Raw genomic sequence first — 22,242 nt, 5'->3', positions numbered from 1 at the left:
GAGATTCTAAAGTAGCACCTGGAGACCAGGATAAAACCGTCACCGTCCCAAGTAGTCCCTATGCGGCTACCCCAAGTGATAGGAAACAGATAACAATGTGGAAGCAAAGGGGAAGAAAAAACACAAACGGCGCCCGTGTGGTTGATACATCTTTGTCAGGCTCTCATTTTGAATAACAGAATACACCACCAAAGTCCTAAAGTAAGGCCGTACTTAAGCCTAGAATGGTTATTAAAATCTCGACTTCATAGAATACATTTGTAAGCAGTTAGCACGGAACAAACGACCTTTGTCCAAAAACAATTTCAAAAAAAAACCTCCCGGCGGTCAACAGAGAGGAAATGACAGCTTGATCTAAACCCTTGAACGCGAATTTCAAATAACCTAAATCCCTTTCTGCTTTAATTATTTGAACAATAGAGGATTTATAAGAAAATGAGCCTGCTTAAAGGTATGCACACAATCTCGAGATAGTAGAATCGGATATCTTAAACGTTTTGTCATAATTTTTAATGAGTACATACTGCTAAGGTAATAAGATTCGGAAAGTGGGTTGGAGGCGACACCCGATCAAGATGGATTTTGAATCTAGTGCACGAAGTTAAGGGTAAAAGGACGGTAAACCAAATAAAGCGTATAAAATTTGAAACTACAGCATTTATATCCAAGTACATTGGTTACTTCAGGATCTAGTCAAGCGAAGAATGCTCTTGCTGCGTCAAAACACTAGGAAAGCTTACAAGGAGTAGACATTTTTCCAGGACTTATTCTTGTCAAAAGGTCACGAATCATTTAGATGTAAATACTAAAATTTCAACGATATGCATAAAAAGACCATAGCCAGATGCCGCACCGACTTCTAAAAGCGGTTGGCATACGATAGACGTGCCTATTTGAAAAAATTGTTTTTATACACCAAGCGAAGAACAAAATATGGTGATGGTACTCCTCCATAATTGTTGTTCGAAAATTCAGATATACTGGCCAGATCAGATCTGGCCAAAGTCAAGATTTTATCAAACTATTTCAGTGAAGTCTACTCTACGGGCGTTGTCAACAATAAGTGTCGTGACCGTACTGCAGAAATACCAGCTACAGGTACCGTACATGTAGCTGAGGAAATTGTTCTTGAATTGACCATTACACTCAGATCTAGTAAGATACCGGGCCCTAACAAGTTAAATCCACGATTACAGTTATTTCCCGCAGACACTTTCAGGGCTGCCGACAATGCACTTCAACATATTTCTTCCCCACACTCAACTCCTCAGAGATTTGGAAGATGCTACACTTACTAGCTAGGTAAAGAGAGACAGATTGTGGTTTATTACTGACCTATCAGTTGAACCTGCACAGTAGTTTAGTAACTTTGATAGATAATTCAAGTTAACTTACCTAGTCAAATAGAATCATAAATTCTATTAATTCTTAAGCAACACGGGTTTCAAAATGTGTATTCATGCTTAACTAACTTGTGAGAGAGGATGGGACACTAGCTCAATATAACGGTTTATCTCTTGTTATGACATTCATAGATTTTGGTAAACATTTGATAAAGTTTCTCACTTGGGGCTTATGCATAAGCTCTCGAGTTTTGGAATAACAGGAGACGTACAAGAATAGACAGGAAACATTCTCTGCAAATAAGACACTGTCTGAGTGGAAGTCGGTCTAAAATGGCTAACCACAAGACACCATCTTTGGTCGTATGTTTTTTCTCCTATACGTCAATGAAATACGGCGTCTGTTTAAATCGTCAACACTTGTTTGGAGATGATGTGAAAATCTGAAGAGCAGTAAGTATTAAGGCTGGTCATCTTAATGTTTAAAACTGACATTGTCAAATCTGTCACTAATGTTGTGTCACAAGAGAATGAATTGCCTGTCCTAACCAATGTTTTGTGCACGAATAAAGAGCCGGAGACTGTTTTCAAGAGTTGGATACTACACTTGGAAGTCAGATACATGATACAAAGTGAAATGAAGATAACGAAGTAAGATATTCATAACTTAGTAGTCTTGCACAAGACAGGCATGGTGCCATATCGGAACAAACACATCCATGGAGTGAGAAACTGTAATTAACTGTATTTCGGTGGTATATGACAATATATTAGTGTGAAAAAGTTGTTAGTATATACCGGTAAATAAAGTAAAATCCACTTGAACAGGAAAGATTTGGCCTACCAACATATTCTGAAGTCACACTTCGCAGTTAATACATAATCTGGCTTACACCATAGTAATGACGAACACTTCCTTCCCATTCAAACAAGTTGGATATATGAGTGTCACTAGGAGTCAACTTGAAAATGTAACACGATCAAACAAGAGTTAATGGTACTAATATACTATTTTTTATATAACCATTTTCGGAAATCGTCAACAGGAAAAGAGTTAAAATGCTCCTGAAATCACCCAAAAACTCCTAGCTAAACCACTTTTACATAAATTCAGGTTAAGATCCATATGGACAATATTTCTTTTTTAATTTGATGTTTTCAGGCTTGCTCGTTATAATTTCTAGTAACCTTGAAAACTATGACATTCGTAGTACGTCCTCATTTGAAATATGTTAGACGATAAGTCTATTCATCGGATTAATGGGATTGAACTAACAAACGAGATTGTTTGGGAAGAGTGGGTTCCAGGAGAGAAGTACACAAAAATTTTGAGGCTGCATAATGTGGACAGAATATCTCATAACTTTACGTTTTTGTAAGTACTTACTAGTAATTTGATAACTTGATCATTCTCAAAGAATGCCACGTTCAGGAGTCTTCAGTAGTGTGCATAAAAACAAGTTTAGAATGTCGCCTGGAACAACTATTGAGTTGCCGATAACGTTCCGACCCACAAAGTTAATGGAGTTATGTGAGGAGATGACGTTTGACTTATCAGTAGTTTTTCGGATAAATATTTTTCTCAACTGATCATTATCTCTTAGGGCAAAACAACAAACGTAACATTAAAGGCAATTCTACACACCTATCTCGTGAAGCTGCCGGAAAATATTAATTTTGGTCCCGTGGCAGTAAATACTATTAAAACACATATTTTCACTCTGAAGAATATGACGTAAGTAATGAAACCTTCTACAACTTTTAGAAAGTTAAAGACCGATTTTAAACTGAAGGTGACCTCTCCTTTGCAGATCTCCCTGGATGAAGGTACACTCAACTCCTTCGAAAAGAAGGCGATTGAGATTATTTTTGCCCCTACTGTAAGTCAGCATGCTGCATTAACTATGGAGTTAGACTCCAGGATACATTAAGACGAATGTCATATGCATTTTTGGTGACAAAAAGACACGGAAAATGAAACGCATGGATGTCACAGGAACGGGTATGCTAGGGCGTTTTGTTTATCATTATATATAGCGGAAAATGATCGACTTCATATTTTTCCTGTGAACGTGACAACGAGTGAAAGTGCAAATTCTGGATCTGTTGTTTTTCTTTCGTTTGACAATGTATCTACTGGTCGTTCATCACAAGAAACTATTGTGGTTGAAAATTATTCGAATGTAGGTTATTAAGACTCATATTTGTCGATACATGCTATCATTTAAACTATCATAAACTAATGGTCTGTATTAATCTCTTTTTGGTAGGGAACTAAGCGTTCAAGGTGCTGTTGAGTTGGTCAATCGAATGTGTTAACACTGCTTCCTTCATTAGTAGGTTTCAAGGTTTGATCACTCAATAGTACCTGCATGCCAAAATGTATTTTTCATTTCTTCGCCTTAAGACACGCTTTCTGTGTCTTCTGAGTTGTTTCAACTCAGCTCAAAGGATACGAAAGGATGTCTGAAATCAAAACCATTTTTTTATTATTTTGCGCATTATGATAAAATCACTTAATAACCTGCGTAAAGTTAGTTTAAAGAGATCGAATGTCATAAGATACACTGCATATAATAAACCTCTCAGCTCCTAAGCTTCACCAACCGTCGTATTCAGTACATTTTTGACGAGACTTGATTTGCTATAACACATAAACTCCCGGTTTTGAAACAAATGTCTCCAGTCAGACCCCACTAGGGCTTCGTAAACTTTGGTTAATATTTTTGTACCTATTTTTGTACGTGTCGTGACGCCTTTCATTTGCAACTAAACAAAAATAAGGTTTGGTCGTGGGTTGATCTGCAGATCATCAACATAGATGATCTGAGTCGATGATTTGGGGCTTACTTGAGTTGGGCGGGAACGGGTTGACCTCCCGGCTTACATTGTAACCACATCTCGCCGTTAGTACCTAATGTGGATTATTATTTTTTAATACCTAGGTGATATGGTTACTTTGATGACTATATCGCCAGAACATAACGTTTTGGTGAAAATATATCAGTAAGAATAAGTATAATAATGAGGTTCGACTACTACTGCATGCGCTTGTTTATTGGTCAATGCGTGTTGATTGTCCTCAACCTAAACGACATTCGGCAAACTTTTCAATACTCATTGATCTGATTGCTGCGTGACTTGAACAGGGCCCGGCTACATTTAAGTGGACCTACAAACCCTTGTGGATATGAAATACAAAGAACACTCAAATAAATTCAAAATTGTGTTGTAAGTTGACAAGACAGAATAATCCAAACAATTATGTGAGCTTTTCTGACCCTCACGTACTTTGTTATAATGTTATTAGCTGTATTGTATGTGTGGTTAGCTTCTTTGAGCAAGGTCGTTTCCTACGGGATGGGGTTGCCGACCTCATGCCCAACTCGTCTCCTTTACTTGAGCTTGTGACCGGCAGTAGACCTAGAAGAGCTACAGGTGGAGTTTATATTGTTTGTATCTATGATTAATTGACCATAACCCTTTATGTATACCCATTTTTATGTATAATTACTTGTCTCTATTCGTTCATATTACTCGTGGCCTATGTGAACTAAATTTACAGAGGCTTGAACATATTTCAATGGACATGTTGTGGCGATGTACAAATTTTAACGCTCTCTACTTTGATGGTGACTGGCTGATTGAATCAGTAGACTAGAGGTAGAGGTGCATTCTAAGCCTTTATCTAGTTTTTATTGTCTGTCTATCTAAGTGAGGTCATGAAACACAATTCTTCAAAACGCTTTTTACTCGTTCTATTTCATTCCATCAGCATTAACTTGACGTATAGATAATAAGGAACTTATAATGTGTCCCTGTGGTACCCTATTATGTCCTGATTTCTATGAGGGGCATTTGGGATTAAGTTATACCTTCAGTTTACGACCATTTGGAAAGTTGTTTATCAGCTTAAGCAGATGTGTGGAGATCTTTAGACTTCTCAGCTTCAATGAAAGTGTCATCCTAAATCTTAAGTAAAGCTTTGTTATAGTTAACTTGGATTAAATCTACTTATTTTTCTTGATCATGTGACTCTTTATAACGCTATCAAACTAAAAGGTTTGTGGTGCACGAAAATGTTTCAGTCCAAGATACCAATGAGAGAAGTGAAAGACAGTAATGATAGCTTGAACTTGAAAGCTTCTGTTTAAAACCATATAAAAATTACTATTTAGCTATTTAAGCTGCTACTGACCTCATATAAGATTGAAGCATTTGCGTCAACTTATCATTGGGTAGTGACTGACGTCATGTTTATCTAGTCTTTAGTGTATGTCAAATTCTCTCGGCGAAGATACAATGTGGCCACCAGTATAAGTGACTCCTGTGTACAATTGAATGTATCATTTCTCCTTGTTATAACTATACTTTTTCTAAATAAATTTGGTGATGCGTTAATATATATCACTCGAGTACATCGTTCAGAATATCTTGGTATCAATGTCATTTGAGGGTGAAGTACCAACTTACATGTTATATATATATATATAGTGCCATACTTTTATTATTTCATATTACAATTTTCTACAATTTGCACTTCGAATTCTAAACCACCATTTAGGTTGATAGTTCGATAAAAATCAAACCAGTTAGCCGGAACGCTGGTTTTGATGAAAGTACAGTTTTTCGTTCGCTGGTATCAGTAGCCACCATTCCTGGACAATCGAGATCACAAATCAGTGTGAGTTGTAAAAGCGTTACTTTAGATGAATTAATTATAAGGTGTATAATTTGTAAATACCTTGCAGATATCCTACATAAGTTGAATCACTAATCCAATGATATCAATTATGCGATATCTATTTTTGTATGAAGAATAGTGAAACAAATGAAATATAATCTAAATAAGGGGGTTGTTTGTGGAGATGGGCTAAGTGCTCGCGCGCGAGACTGGTAGGTCCTGGGTTCAAATCTCGCGAGATGGAATCGTGGATGCGCACTGCCACTGAGGAGTCCCACAATTAGACGAAACAGCCGTCCAGTGCTTTCAGGTTTTTCATGGTGGTCTTGCTTCAATTGACTCATGATTTCAACTATACATATGATAGAAATAGTTTGAAGTTCATGGCTAAGCTTTAGTCATGATCTAGATAAATTACTTACCCTGATATAGAGCAAGCTATAATATTAGATCCTATTTTATTTTAGGTTTCAGATAGGTCGTACTAACGTACTTCAACTAGCACAATACATGGAATGGTTCATTTGAACCATCTTCAAATAATTAATGTCAATTAAAGTACATCGATGTATAGATTAAGGCAAACTATTAGTTGCTTGATCAGAACATTGGTCCATACAATAAGCTAGACAGAATGATACTGTCTAATATTAGGCAATAAATCATTAGGAAATTAAAATTACCTACAATTTTACTTTGCTGGTAAATAGGTTGTAATAAATACAATGACGTTTATGTATTAATTACTTCCTTACTTGCGCCTGTTACTCCCAATGGAGCGTACGCCGCCGACCAGCATTCTCCAACCCACTCACTCTGTCCTGCGCCTTCCTTTCTAGTTATATCCAGGTTTTGTTCATTCTTCTCATGTTTATATATATATATATATATATATATATATATATATACATATATATATATATATATATATATATATATATATATAAGTTAGTGATTGTTTCATTATATACAAGTTTCATTTATCTTTTTTTTCCATATATATCCACAATGAAGTTTACTTACACTCCAAGAATGCCGAAATCTTATGATATAGGCTATTACAAAATTTGTTCATTAAACAGTTATGGTGAAACAATGATAAAATGTATAGGTAAATCAAAAGGTAAGGTTATTCATCAATAATTTTTGGAAAAATTATATTATGAACCTTTAGTACATCTTACATTGAATTCGGACGAGTATCGATGCTTTCAACGTGGTATGATCGCCCCTAAATGCCCTGGTACGTCCGAGAGTGGCGAGAGTCTGCTCTCTCTCTCTCTCGAAATGCACTCACACGGCCACGCGTATATAGCCTCGATCAGGGAAGTCCTAATCAATGCTTTCTCGTGGCATTACCGTTGTTTACGAAATTGGAAGGATGAGAAGAGAATGTCCAGCGCTTTAACCGGGTCGGTGGATATGGAGGATCCAACTAAGGAGTTGGAAGACCCTGATTCCAAACCAATGGTGCACATGGGTTCTAGTACCATGGGACTGCATCTCCTTACGATGCTCCACTGCTTTGTGGATCAGATCTTTAAGTCAAAGGCTCCGGGTGTGGCCCTCTCAGAAAACCACTTGTTTCAGTTTGGGCACCTGTGCAGTATCACATCCTTCAATCAAATCAAATGAGATTTGTGTTGCGCATATATATCTGGTGTCCCTTTTTACCAATATTTATGTGCTTAAATAAATTAAACAAATAAATAACATTGAATTCATTTATTACTTACTTTGACTTGTTCATTTAGTAACTATGTCAATCATATTTATAAGGTTGATTAATCATGAATAACAAACAACCTTACATAAATGTATCAGTCTAGATTGTTAAAGTTCATATCTTCACTTCAAGTGGAGAAATTGGCAAGAGCCAACACCGTTGTAATGAAAAAACTGAATATAGAAATACAGTTTGACAACAACAACAACAACAACATTATGTTCTTACTTCTTTGCTGTCCCTACTAAAAGCAAGTGTATCAACTTAGTTACTGTATATACCAACAATCGATAGCCCATCCGAAGTTCTCTTTTGTCGCGATACTAGGACGAACTGGATGCCTAGTGCTTCCAGGTTTTCAATGGTGGTCTAAAGTTGATCGGTTTATGATCTTAATTAAAATCACTTGTTCAATAAATATATATTTATATAATAGATAAATAATTGATTAGTTTTACATTTCTGGTAATAGTTTTCGGACATTATAATCTAGTAGTTCCAAGTAAAAGACAATATTAAGTTTCTGTTTTGAGATCAAAAGATTTCATTATTGGTGATTCCTATGGTATTAAACCCTTGAAATATGTGTGCTGCTAGTTAGCACTCATCAAGAAAGAATACCTGAAGGTAGCATCAGTTCCCTCAAAATCGGTGATGTGACTTAGTAATGAGTGTTAATTAGCTGGAAATCTTGGTCTATAGTATCCTATTAATTATATCCAGGAACTATATATATATATATATGCGGCACACAAATCTCATTTGATTTGTGTGAGGGCTGTGATACTACCCAGATTCCCAAACTGAAGCATGTGGTTTTCTTAAGGGACCACACCAGGAATCTTTAACCGAAAGATCTGGTTCACGAGGCAGTGGAGCATCGTGAAGAGATGAAGTTCCATGCTAGCCGATGACCAACGATTGATTCATACGGCACTTGTTACCTCAGGATACTGGAGCCAGCCCACATGCACCATTGATTTGGAATGAGGATTTTCCAACTCCCCTAGGTGAACTATCCGTGTCTACCAACCCGGTTAAAGCACCGGACATTCGCTTTCCGTCCTCTCCATTTCGTAAACAACACCCTCGCCACGAGAAGGCAGTGATTAGGACTTCCCTGTCAGAGACTGTATACGCGTGGCCATGTGAGAGCATTTCGAGAGTGAGAGCAGACTCTCCACCCTCGGCCGTACCAGAGCATTTGGAGGCACATTACTCAGTGATTAAATAATATAAAAAAAAATTTTTATTTCGTATATTTCTATTATAACAACAGATGTACAACAAAACACTTTCATTCAATCTTCATTTTAAACAAAAAGAAATACCTTTTTCTTTCAGATGTAAATATTCAACTTTCAACAAATTACTGTACATTCCCAATCACTCATATTGGTGAATTACATCATCAAGTAGTGAATATCATAAATCATTCAGATTATTCAACAGTCTATGAATTAGTAGCTGGTCAATCACAAATGTATACTGATGAAAATAATCAATCATTTACTATTGTATCTACAGTATTTCCAATCATTAAAGGTATATCGAATGGTATCATTAAATCAAAAGAAACGTTACAATTGATTATTGGTTTTTATCCACAAGTACCAGGTCATTTTTATCGTCGATTTACTCTATTAGTGTGTAATCAAGTATGTATAATGATAATAATTATTATTATTCACTGAGTATTGTTTGTTTTGAATGAATCTTTCCATTGATGTTTTTAGGATTGCAACTGGTCAGTCTGTAATTGGCATATGTGCATACTGCGCGTATTGCCTTGATATAGCCTTAATTCACAAGCATGGTAAGCAAAGATGGATAGTGGCTAGCGATGGAATCCAGTTTGACGCGCGTTTCGTCCTATTTGGGACTCGTCAACTAGATGGATCTGCATCACAGAGTTGATGTTCACTCTGGGACTCGAACCCAGTATCGTTCGCTTCAAACGCCATCGCGTTATCCACTTATCTACTGAGTTCAGATACTCACTTGCTTGTGCAATGGGCTGGGGTTTAAATTCATATGGTGCTGTTTACTTATATCTTCCCATTGATTTTTAGGACTGCAATTGATCAGTCTCTTATTGGCATATGTGCATCCTCTGCGAACTGTCTCGAAATTGCATTGTGTGACAAGTATTATAAACATAAATGGATAATGATTAGCAGCGGAATCCAGGACGTGGATTTCGTCCTATCTTTGCTTATAATGATTATGACTTAAGGTAATATCGAGGCAATCCGCACAGGATGCACATATGCCAATAGGAGAGCAATCAATTGCAGTCCTAAACATCGATGAGAAGATTCAATTACGATAAAAAATGAATATCTGAGTGAACTATGAAACATATTTCTAAGCAAATGATGTAACATATGCTTTTTATTGGTTAACTACAAGAATTCAGCAGATATCTGATAAGTTATTTCTGTTGATATCTTACTAATATTTTAAATAAAATTAACCCCGAATCCGGACTTAAATGATTTTCCATCATATTGCAGTGAATGTGAACATGACTGGGGACAATCTAATGTATGATAGCACAAATTACAGGCTATCTCACTAAAATCTGATAACCATACAATAAACAGTTAATTTGCAAAATCTCAATCTTGACCATTCCTTCCTTAAATATCAGTCCGTCATCTCTGATTTCAATGTTCATGCATTTTCATACCGATTACGCTTCATTCCTATTCGTTCCTTATCGATCTTCTGTCAAAATACATTCTATATCTGACCATCACCATATACTACTTATATGGATATAAGTAGACCACGCCACAATATCAGTTGGATAATTTATTAAATTAGGTTAAAGACAATTATAAAGTTTTGTACAAATAATCCAAGTTATTCATATACTGAATTTCTGTGTTTATCTGTTACATAAGATAAGTCAATCTCTTTTTATTTATATCATGGTTAACCCAGTGTATGTTTTCAGTTGAACAGTTCATTAAAATAGATTATGTCAAGTGATCAAAAATGGGAAGAGTTTGCCTCTTTCTAATAAATTCATACATTCCATAAATAGAAATACAGTAATATTGACATAAAAAGCTTTATAATGGTGAATTATTCATATATAGAAAAGGAGAGGAAGTAAATTCTCTTTGGTCAATATGATCGATTTTGAATAACAAATCTAGAAGTTAAGCGTTCGCTTACAAGACCGATGGTCTTGGGTTCGAGTCCTACGTCCGTGATCTTGGATGTGCATTGTTGAGGAGTCCTATACAAGGATGAAACAGTCGTTCAGTGCTTCCAAATTTTCCATGGTGATCTAACATTAATCGACTCATTAATTCAACTATAGAATGTAAAGTATTCAATCATCACCATTATATACACGATAAATGATCACTGCCTCTATCATAACCTTTATTATAATCATTAACCTATTATTCTGTATACTTCGTTTTTCTCTGTCGAAAAACGCCTTTGAATATCTACTGTCAATAAATCTATAAACTATTAGGATACTAACTCTACATAGAAGGTCAATACTAATTCAATTGGCTTTTTAATTGCTCTATTCATTTGATACTTCTAGAAACTTTGATATCATCAAATGATTAACTAAGAGCCAATGGCTATCATCAAATGAGTCGATGATAACTAAACTATTTCTAGTCAGATATTATATTTTAGAAACTACTAGACCATTTATCAATTAACCTTGATAACTAAATTTTATAGTTGAAAGCATGAACCAATTGAAGCTAGACCACCAAGGAAAACCTGGAAGCAATGAACGGCCGTTTCGTCTTATTGTGGGATTCCTCAGCAGTGCACATCCACGACCAAGCGTCGTGAAATTCCAACCCAGGACCTACCAGTCTCGCACTGGAGCACTTAACCGATAGACCATTGAGTTTGTCGGCATCGCATGGTGTTAATGTCTAACTTCAATCAATCCACGAAGTTGAGAAACCGTTCACCAATTGTCTTCAGTGAGTTCCTATCTCTCGTGGATGTGCATTGCCGAAGAGTTCCACAATAGGACGAAATGGCCGTTTATTGCTTCTAGGTTTTCCTTGGTGGTCTAGCTTCAATTGACTCATGCTTTCAACTATGAAAATACTAAATCTCCATAAAGATCCCTTCCGAACTGAATTTTATTTATTGTGAAAGTTTAACATTCAATAATCATTAAATTATTATTTTTGTTTTTAATTTGAAAGGAACCACAATTTTTAAATTTGTTTGGTACATGTCATAATTTAATTGAAAGACCACATCATTTAAAACCAAAACATTTAATGAATATAGAATTATATAATCAAAAATTGGGCAATGAAATCAATGTAAGTTTAGTTTAATTGAATTATTATCATTGTTTTATTATTAATGTATTTGTAATTGATTTCATGGAGAAACTGATTGAATCTTTAGTTGGTGTTTGTCACGATATTGACTTCAAATGAGGCGCCCGAATGCTTTGGTACGGTTAAGAGTGGGGAGAGTACGCTCTCCCTCACGAAATGCTCTCACATGGTAGGGCTGGTGGACACTGAGAGTCCATCTAGCGGATTCAGAAAACCCTGATTCCAAACCAATGGTGCACATGTGTTGGCTCCAGTATCCTGAGGGAACAAATGGCGTATGAATCAATCGTTGGTTATTGGCTACTATAGGATTGCATCTCCTTACGATGGTCCACTGCCTTGTGGATCAGATCTTTAGGTTTAAGGCTCCGAGTTTGGCCCCCTAAGAAAACCACCTGCCCTCACACGAGTAAAATGAGGTTTGTGTGGGGCATATATTTATCTAGTGCCCCTTTTGTACCAATATTTATGTGTTTAGATAATAATAATAATAAAATAAATAACTACTGAAGACTAAGTAGTATTGGTAAGGTGTTTTTGTCATATAGTTGAACTGTTATATCATAAGCATTTACAACTTCAGTAGAGCTCTAACTCGGGATTTTCATGTCTCGTGACGTGTGCTTAATTATTAGACCACTGGTTGGTATTTAATGTTATACATTTTCAAACTCAATATATTCGTGATATGGGATGAAGTTATCTAATGTTAATGGTCACAACTGATATGTTTGTCCAGTTCAAACTGATTTCAGTTGAACCATAACACTGTTCAATTTAACCTTGATGTGATGACTGAGCTTACTCAGCGCGACTACTATATCAAGGCAGATTAGTTGAAATAATTTTTAGGTAGGACTAGTATGTAGCACATATATCATCGACTACTGAATATACGGTGCTAAGGTGTAACAGCCTCAGAATCAGTATGTAGTGAACAGAACACTAGTTGGGGACAATCGAATGTATTTAAGCAAAGATTACAGACTATCTCAATAAATTCTGATTACCAAACAATGAACAGTCAATTTGCAAATTAATAACCAATTGTTTCAATCTTCACTGTTTCTTCTCTTATTCCATTGCTCATGCATTTTCCAGACGTTTGCGTTTCATTTCAGTTCTTTCCTCATCGGTCTTCTGCCAAAATACATTCTATGTCTGACCCACACCATATACTACTTATATGGATATAAGTAGACCACACCACACTCGTCCCCCCTTTAAAGCATTCGTACATGCGGTGGTTCTGCTCGCCATGCCACTATCTTCTTTCACTGCAGTCTGTGCCAAACTCTCCGTCAGAATGTCGAGTCTGCGGCGCGCTGACCTCCATAGCTCCGTCGACCTGCCGGGGCACCAACATCCGCATCCACCCGGCACCCGGGACGTCCAACACCCGTACTCCACCGGCCTGCTGAGCCATCTACACCCGATGTCCGCCCAGCAGCCGCACGTCCCACTGCTCCTCTCTGTCGACAGCACCCGCTACAGCCAACGCCGCCCCGCCAGAACACTCCACTCGACGCCAACTCTCCACACCAGACTGCCCCAACTAGCACCTCAACTCCAGACCCGCAGTGGCGTCCGCAGAACAGCACCCTTCCTCCTCCTGGTTGGCAGCGACACCAAATGTAGTGAACAAAACACTGGTTGGGGACAATCGAATGTATTTAAGCAAAGATTACAGACTATCTCAATAAATTCTGATTACCAAACAATGAACAGTCAATTTGCAAATTAATAACCAATTGTTTCAATCTTCACTGTTTCTTCTCTTATTCCATTGCTCATGCATTTTCCAGACGTTTGCGTTTCATTTCAGTTCTTTCCTCATCGGTCTTCTGCCAAAATACATTCTATGTCTGACCCACACCATATACTACTTATATGGATATAAGTAGACCACACCACAAGTAGGTTTCTATATTAACAAAGGGAAAAGCAAGACTCTCCGATACAATACAGCACGCACCAATCATATCACACTTGACGGAGAAGCTTTGGAGAATGGAAAAACCTTTACATATTTGGGCAGCATCATTGATGAGAACGGTGGATCTAATGCAGATGTGAAGACGCATTATGTTTTACTTAACTTATGATGTTTCAACCGCCTACAACATAATCCTTAAGTTGGATAATGTAATAAGAAGATGAAGATTATCAGAGCTAATATGATGTATGAACACAATACATTTCGAACAATCTGATCACATTTATACTTGTTAAAAACATTTATATCTGAAAAATTAAAAGGTCAATAATACAAATGGAAGGTAAGAAGAGTAGAAGTTAATAAAGTAAATTGATCTGAAAAAGTGCTGTGAAACTCAGCCTAATGAATGATGAAATTATATTAACGGGGTGGGTTGAATAGGAAATGAATTTTTGCATGGTCAAGGATTCAATACACCTTCATATATGCTGCCTTAGACAACTTGAATACAAAAATACAAACGTTGATGATATGCTTGAGCTAAGTCGATTCTCGGTAACGAACGAAGGTCAATGACACAATGACACAATGGGCTAATCTAATCCGTTGTCCCAGGTCCCGCTAACTAGAGGAAGAAGTCGAAGGCGAAGTAGGGGAATATATAATTTCCATAAGCAGCCGAGTACAAGTAAGTCATAAGGGGAAAAAACTCAAACGTATATATACAGCGATAATTTGTCCTTGGGTAGCATTGCAAAATAGCACACTTAAAGATACAACAGACCAATAGCATTTAAGATATTTTACAAGTGAGAAATACGACTTGAAGGTGAAAAGAGCGCCTTTGGCGCGAAAACAAGGAAATTCAAATTTTCAAAATAAAATTACAAAATTAAGCAATTTATCAAGTAAGTTCTGAAGATTTGACATCCCCAACAGTTGAGTAAAGAGATGTTTTATGATCTGTTATAACTATATGTTTAGTAATAGAGGAAGATGGATGTTTAGGAGCTGCTTTTAAAATGTATTAGCAAAATCATTGAGAAGAAATAGTAAGATTATCTGATCCCTAATAGGGTGCTAAAGTGTCTATAATAATATTTCAATCAGTCTATTCCCTTTAATATTGATTGTAGAATGAGTATTCTAAATGATATCTAAAAGTTAATTTGTCCCATTACTTTATAGACATTTCAACAATATGATAATGATAATCATCAAAATGGCTATGAGATTTATTCTGAAATGATGCAATCATCGGAAATCATGGTGAGTAATATTGAAAAAAATAATCGATTTTAAGGTAATTGATTGAGTATATGTGATCTTGCCGAGAGAGGGGATAGTTCGCTCTTCCTCCCGAAATGCTCTCACATGGCCGCGCGTATATAGCTTCTGACAGGGAAGTCCTATTCACTGCCTTCTCGTGGCGGGGTGCTGTTTACAAATTTGAGAGGACGGGAAGCGAATGTCCGGCGCTTTAAGCAGGTCGGTGGACCCGGAAAGTCTACCTAGGGGAGTTGGAAAACCCTGATTCCAAATCAATTGTGCACATGGGCTGGCTCCATTATCCTGAGAGAACAAATGGCGTATGAATCAATCGTTGGTCACCGGCTACCATGGGACTGCATCTCCTCACGATGCTCCACTGCCTTGTGGATCAGATCTTTAGGTCAAAGGTTCCGGGTGTGTCCCCCTAAGGAAACTACCTGTTTCCGTTTGGGCAGCATCACAGCCCTCACACAAATCCAATGAGATTTGTGTGGCGCATATATATATATATATATATATATATATATTTCTGGTGCCCATTTGTACCAATATTTATGTGTTTAAATAAATAAATAATATGTGTTCAAAATCAACTATGAAATGTTTCAAATAATATTATCCGATTTCAAAGTGTTATTTAAGTAGATCTGAGAATGAACATGTTGGGGCGATCCTGAAAATCTCTTGCAATATAGGTGACACACTCGGGAAACATTAAGTAGCATTTTATCCAATCAGCGTTTGATTAGAACTTTTGCTAGAAATATCGCGAAAATAAAAAGTCACATGTAGAGGTTCTGATTGACTGATTACTACTACACTGCTACTATGTTTAGTAGTATTCTAGAATTTTCAGGAAAACTCAAGGATTTCTAAAATACTATAAAAACTCTATATATTTTGTACATAAATGAACCTTTAGAGTTAAGTGCTTCTCGTATATTTTGTGCCTTTTCTCTCGTGTTCAAGTCGCTTTGTAGTTCTAGCTTGTGGGTAACGAGACTAGCTTAAGATCCGAATATAGCCACAACTGATTGATCACTGGGTGGTGATCAATGTCATGCGTGTCAAGTCCTTCTTAGTGCTGATCGAATACTATCGATCAAGTTACAATCTGGCCACTAGTCTAGGTGGCTCGATACTGTGTGCACTATGTTAAGATAAGATGATGTTTGAAGGTGTTCAACAAGAAACGCGAGATCAAATCCGTCAAGGAGCTCCAGCTCCCTCAAGATTACAGATACACTTTGCTGACGAGTGCCAAATGGCACGAAACCCGGGTTCAGGGTTTCCTGTTGACCACCACGAACCACCATCTTATCCGAATATAGCGTTCAATCAGCAAGACTTATCAGAACATATCTTTCCAATATATATGATTATCACAATAATATCTTATTGTTTAACTCTTTCTTTTTCCGGGTGGCCGATGGTGTTGTTTTCTTCCCTAAACACAGATGAATCCACCATTACTCTCATTAAATCATACAATATGGGATTTTACTTCAAATTTTGATTTATTATCTAAAGCATTATTATGTGTAGAACAATTCAACAAAACAATCAATCAAGGTTTACCCTTAAATCTTGATGATTTAGCTATATGTAATACATTGATCATTCAAAATTGTACTAATCATGTCTTAATAATTCATTGGACTTCCAATAAACATCTTGATGTCAATCATCAATCAATCAATAATGATAATCAATATGAAGTGAAAATCAATAGTTTTAGAATAGAACCACAATCAAAAGAACTTGCACCAAATAGTTCAACAGAATTTACTATATTATTTACACCAGTAAGTTATTACTATGGTGATTATATATGATTTAACAGTATTTCTCATAAGCAAAGATAGATAGTGGTTAGTACTGGAATACAGGATGTGCGTTTCCTCTTATCTGGGACTCGTCAGTTGGATGTACCTCCATCTCAGAATTCAAGTTCACTCCTACTTACTTACTTGCTTACTTACTTACTTACTTACTTACTTGCTTACTTACTTACTTGCTTGCTTACTTACTTACCTACTTAATTACTTACTTACTTGCTTACTTACTTACACCTATTGCTCCCAATGGAGCATAAGCCACCGATCAACATTCTCCAACCCACCCACTCTGTCCTAGGCCTTTCTTTCTAGTTCTATCCAATTGTTGTTCATTCTTCTCATGTCTGTCTCAATTTCTCGTCGTAATGTGTTCTTTGGTCTTTCTCTTCTCCTTTGGCCTTCAGGATTCCATGTGAGGGTTTGCCTTGTGACGTAGTTGGGTGGTTTTCTCAATGTGTATCCTATCCACTTCCAGCGGTTCTTCCTTAGTTCTTCTTCCATTAAATGGAATCTGGTTTGTTCTCTCCCATAGTAGGTTGTTGCTGATAGTGTCTGGTCAACGGGTCCGAAGTATTTTGCGTAGACAACTGTTAATAAATATCTGTATCTACTGGGTGGTGGCTTTCGTAATTCTCCACATCTCCGCCACATACAGTAGAACTGTCTTGACATTTGTATTGAAAATTCTGATCTTGGTGTTGATTGACAATTGTTCACTCTCGGTCTTAATATTCTTAATATTTTTGATTAAATGTAGAATTATAATGAATTTATTTCAATAGTATTATTGTAGTGAGCAAGAAGAAGACGAGTGGAGACAATCGAATGTATTGACACCAAAATTACAGACTATCTCATTGAACATTGACAACCATATAGTAAACAGTTAATTTGCAAACTATCAATCAATGGTCTCAATCTTGACCATTTCTTGTGAAAATATCAGTCTATAGTCTCCGATTATTATTGTTCATGCATTTTCATACCAATTGCATCCTGTTCCCATTCTCTCCTTATCGATCTTCTAGTGAAATACATTCGATGCGCGACCATCGTCATATACTACTTATGTGGATGTAAGCAATCCACACCACATTATTACTTTATTATGATAATCAGAAGTATTTGAATTGTAGTATAAACTAGTAATCCCAGGAATAACTCAATGTAATCAAGAAGTATTAGATGAGCCCGAACGAATGTATTGTATTTGGAATTCAAAATTACAACAGTCATCAATACCAAGAAGTCACTGATTTATTTAAACACCACAACCGCCACAGTTCGAATTGGAGTGTAAGTGTCTAATCGATTGTTCGTCTTCTTCGTAAATTCATCTTACATCTGTCCGACGGTGTATTGGATGTAGACTGTATTATCTAAAATGCACTCGTAAGTATTAGAATTAACAACCGAAATTGGAACAGACTCACCTGGGTTCCGGAATTGTATACAATCAGCATGTCGGTTTTGTAGTGAAGCCATTGATATTTAGAATTTGCATCATAGAATTTCCAACAATATCCTCCTCCACAAAATAATGTTGGGTCCTTACATCGCAATGTTTTAGCCAATATGACGTTCCCAATTTGCATTATCTCCTCAAATCTCACGCATCGACTACTGTATGTGAGTATTTGGGGATAAACACTGATATATAATTTGAGGTATTGCATCATGTGAGTTTGACTTGAGTAAAAATCATGATACATATTCTTTTTGTTATTCATATTAGAATACACAGATAGATATGCATTGATATATGTAATTAACACATGAGATTCAACTAGGCTTGATTTACCTGCGAAACAATCGAACAGAAAACATTCATCTGCCTCATATTCATTAGGATAATCTTGGACTTGATTTGGATTCTCTGTCTGTGCAAACTTCACTCCTGGGCAAACTAGTTCTCTGGTTGCTTCGGAAAATTTTGCTATCCCCTCTGATTCATCATACCACCGAATAGGGATTCTACTCAACAAACATTGTTCGTGAGAATATGCAACATCTGACACAATAACATCAGAAATGTGACTAGAATTCGACTCAACAAGAACATATTTGTTACATTCATTAGGAATATCACTAGAGATGAATTCATTGTTAGGGTAAATGACATTTAATATGATATCAGAATTTGATTTTTCTGAAATATTTCCCTCGAATTTATTAAGAGTTTCATTAGAGAATAATGGATAATAAGAAAAATCAGCATCTACCAAAACTGAATCTGGTTTTTGATCATGCTTCGACTGATTCAACATTTTATTCTCAGAGTTGTAAGAAATTTCATCAGAAGTATGTGAATCATTATGACAAACTATATCTGGTACAATAACATGAGAAATCTGATAAGTTGGTTGGTTGGGAATTTTCGTCTCCCAATGACTCTGGGTTTCATTCAACTCTGGACTGTTATATAACGTTATACCACTTCTAGATAAAGATAACTGATCATTAGAAGCATCCATCTTAGCATTACTTTCAGCGAAATAAACCATGGTATTACAAACTGACTGAGTATGTCCAGTTATACCACATTTAAAGCATTTAGAATTACGAAATATACATGAATTATATGGGTGAAACTTTCCGCAGATCAAGCATTTACTAAACTCGTGCTCATCTTCATGGACTGTTTCACAGCTCAATGAAGTACTATCTGAATAAGTTTGATTACGCATCGAACTGCGACGACTTATTGAAGAAGTGGAATTCCTGAAGTTCTGGCGAGTCATTTTATCGGATTTTCCTCTCTTACCACATTAGGAATTTGTATACTTTACATGATCCAACAGTAGTTGCTTGAGAGTTGCACAGGGGAGTGAAATCGGTTTGTCTGGAAGTGCCAAAATCTTAACAAAGCTGTATGCTTCTTTTCCGATGAATGTAAGAAGATGGGCCACAATATTAAAATCTTCATCATCTTCCTTGGTCATAGCCCAGATTTCGAACATCTCCATGTACTCCTCACAAGCATTAAAATCTGAATTTATATCCAACCGTTCCATCACAGGCTCAATCGCGACGCCAATATGATAATCAGAAGTATTTGAATTGTAGTATAAACTAGTAATCCCAGGAATAACTCAATGTAATCAAGAAGTATTAGATGAGCCCGAACGAATGTATTGTATTCGGAATTCAAAATTACAACAGTCATCAATACCAAGAAGTCACTGATTTATTTAAACACCACATTTATTCAATTATGTAATTATTCATTTGAAATGACAAGTCTTTAAATTGGTTGGAATATATATTATATGTGGTAAACTACCATCCTAATGTTCTCTAAAGTAAACTACGTTGAAAGTAAGCTAAGAGAAATTGAACTAAAATATGTAATCAATTCATTAAGGATTATTTCGGACAATGTATGATAGTCTAGACTACCGGCTTGAATATCTGAGCTACCTGTTCCTGCTATCTGGGTATTTCAACAAATTATCTGTTTCCTTCTTTGTTTTAACAGATCACTATGTCAATTCATTGCATAACCCATTCAGATGCGTTTCTGAAAAGTGTACAACCTTTCGTTGTACAAGTTACAAGAAAGTGTACAATCAGAGACGTTGTTATTAGCGATAATGTGCAACAAAAAGAATAAACATTATTCAAATATCGATTCCTGAACTGCTAATATCTAATTGGTGATCTCTGTCGAATGATTGGGGGCCTTTTGAAGTTAGATGTGAGTGGTGTGACGAACCAGTTAACTTTGAAGTCACACCTCGTGGTCAGTATGTAAAAAGGATTACATCTTCAACGTATCAAAGTACCATGGCTGCTTTAAAGACTGTATAACATAAAGGGCGTGGTTACACAAATATATTAGTAAGAATGAGTTCAGAGATGTTAGTGAGACCACTACTGCATGGGCTAGTCCATGGTGTATGATTAACTGATGTGCGTTTGTTATCCTTGACTTTGACAGGGATCGATGATCTGCTCGATATTCAGTGACCCAACTGCTGGATGATTTTGCTAGGGCTCAGTGACATTTCACTGCCCCTACAAAATAAATAAATCACATATGATAAACTACAATTAAGGGAACTTTTAAAGTTAAACAATTAACTCATCATTGAGTTTCTGAAATGTTTGATCATTATGTTCTTTTTTAAAGGCTAATATGTGCCAGTATTATCATCAAGAATTTGAAGGATTCGCTATGTACAAAAATCAACGAGATGATAGTTTGATTAGTTCAGAAAAGATAAAACCACCTTATTGTTTACTGGTGAATTGTTATGGTATGTTAAATCAGATTGTTTTCATTGTTTATTGATATAAAGTATACATATGCTTAGATCTTAACATATGTAGTCCACATTGTTCGGGCTTGCCTATTGTGATGACTCAACCGAACTATATTGGCTGGAACGTATGTTCCTGTAGGTTCTATCATGCCAGGAAGGTCGATTAGAGAACAGTAAGACTAAAAGCAGCAACTCAGGGTCTGAGGGAGAAGTCGTACTGCTGACTGTAGAGGGGTGTGACAGCAGTAATGTGTTTCCCTCAGACAACCAGCAACTGCAGCGATACTGCCTTCTCACAAGGAAGGAAGGGGTTAGAAAAGGTTGACCCTAAAAAGAACGGAGATAACACGTCAAGAATCCCCCACAAAAAAGCCGTGCGTGACCGGCCACAAGCAGTTGTCTCTTGGACTCTGTGGTCACGCTCCCAGGTCGTTAAGACCAACATTGATCCAACTTCCTTTTCAGGTCCCTCAAGCAATACCATTCCACGGTGTGGGCAGCCGGTAAGTGATATTAGCTTTAAAGTATTGTATATTCTTGAAAAAGCTACAGTTTTTTGTGTTCAGTGTGATAAAATCCGTTATAAAACTTGCCATTCTTCCTGAATAGGCATGTTTGATCCACAACAAGTCTTTGACGCTTAGGCTGATAGAATTTAGATTTATTCCCATTACTGATGAGTACATTACATGTTCTTTAGTGCAGCATCAAACTCTTAACGTTAGTACCAAGAATATACATAACCATAAATGTAATTATACACATTGTTAGTGTTTGAGAAATACGATTAATCAGCTTTTAAAAGTTAGATTAGACTCTGTAAAATATG

The 22,242-nt window shown here is 36.4% G+C and overlaps 1 protein-coding gene across 1 annotated transcript in view; it reads left to right on the top strand.

Moving 5' to 3' along the window:
• Positions 1-3,085: 3,085 nt before the first annotated feature.
• Smp_163070 (hypothetical protein) overlaps positions 3,086-22,242 on the top strand; it is a gene marked incomplete at its 5' end in the record, with an annotated part of 59,416 nt that continues 40,259 nt past the window's right edge. The window contains 7 exons of the mRNA XM_018791841.1: positions 3,086-3,223; positions 3,258-3,345; positions 3,381-3,530; positions 9,098-9,411; positions 15,227-15,307; positions 16,768-17,115; positions 21,281-21,407. Coding sequence (XP_018645063.1) covers positions 3,086-3,223; positions 3,258-3,345; positions 3,381-3,530; positions 9,098-9,411; positions 15,227-15,307; positions 16,768-17,115; positions 21,281-21,407 — 1,246 coding nt within the window. The remainder of the gene's footprint in view (positions 3,224-3,257; positions 3,346-3,380; positions 3,531-9,097; positions 9,412-15,226; positions 15,308-16,767; positions 17,116-21,280; positions 21,408-22,242) is intronic.

This window comes from Schistosoma mansoni, assembly GCF_000237925.1.
Source record: "Schistosoma mansoni, WGS project CABG00000000 data, chromosome 1 unplaced supercontig 0071, strain Puerto Rico, whole genome shotgun sequence".
In the NCBI taxonomy this organism is placed as follows: Eukaryota; Metazoa; Platyhelminthes; class Trematoda; order Strigeidida; family Schistosomatidae; genus Schistosoma; species Schistosoma mansoni.
Note: the sequence above shows the minus strand (reverse complement) of the source record. Positions and strands in the feature narration are given on the sequence as shown.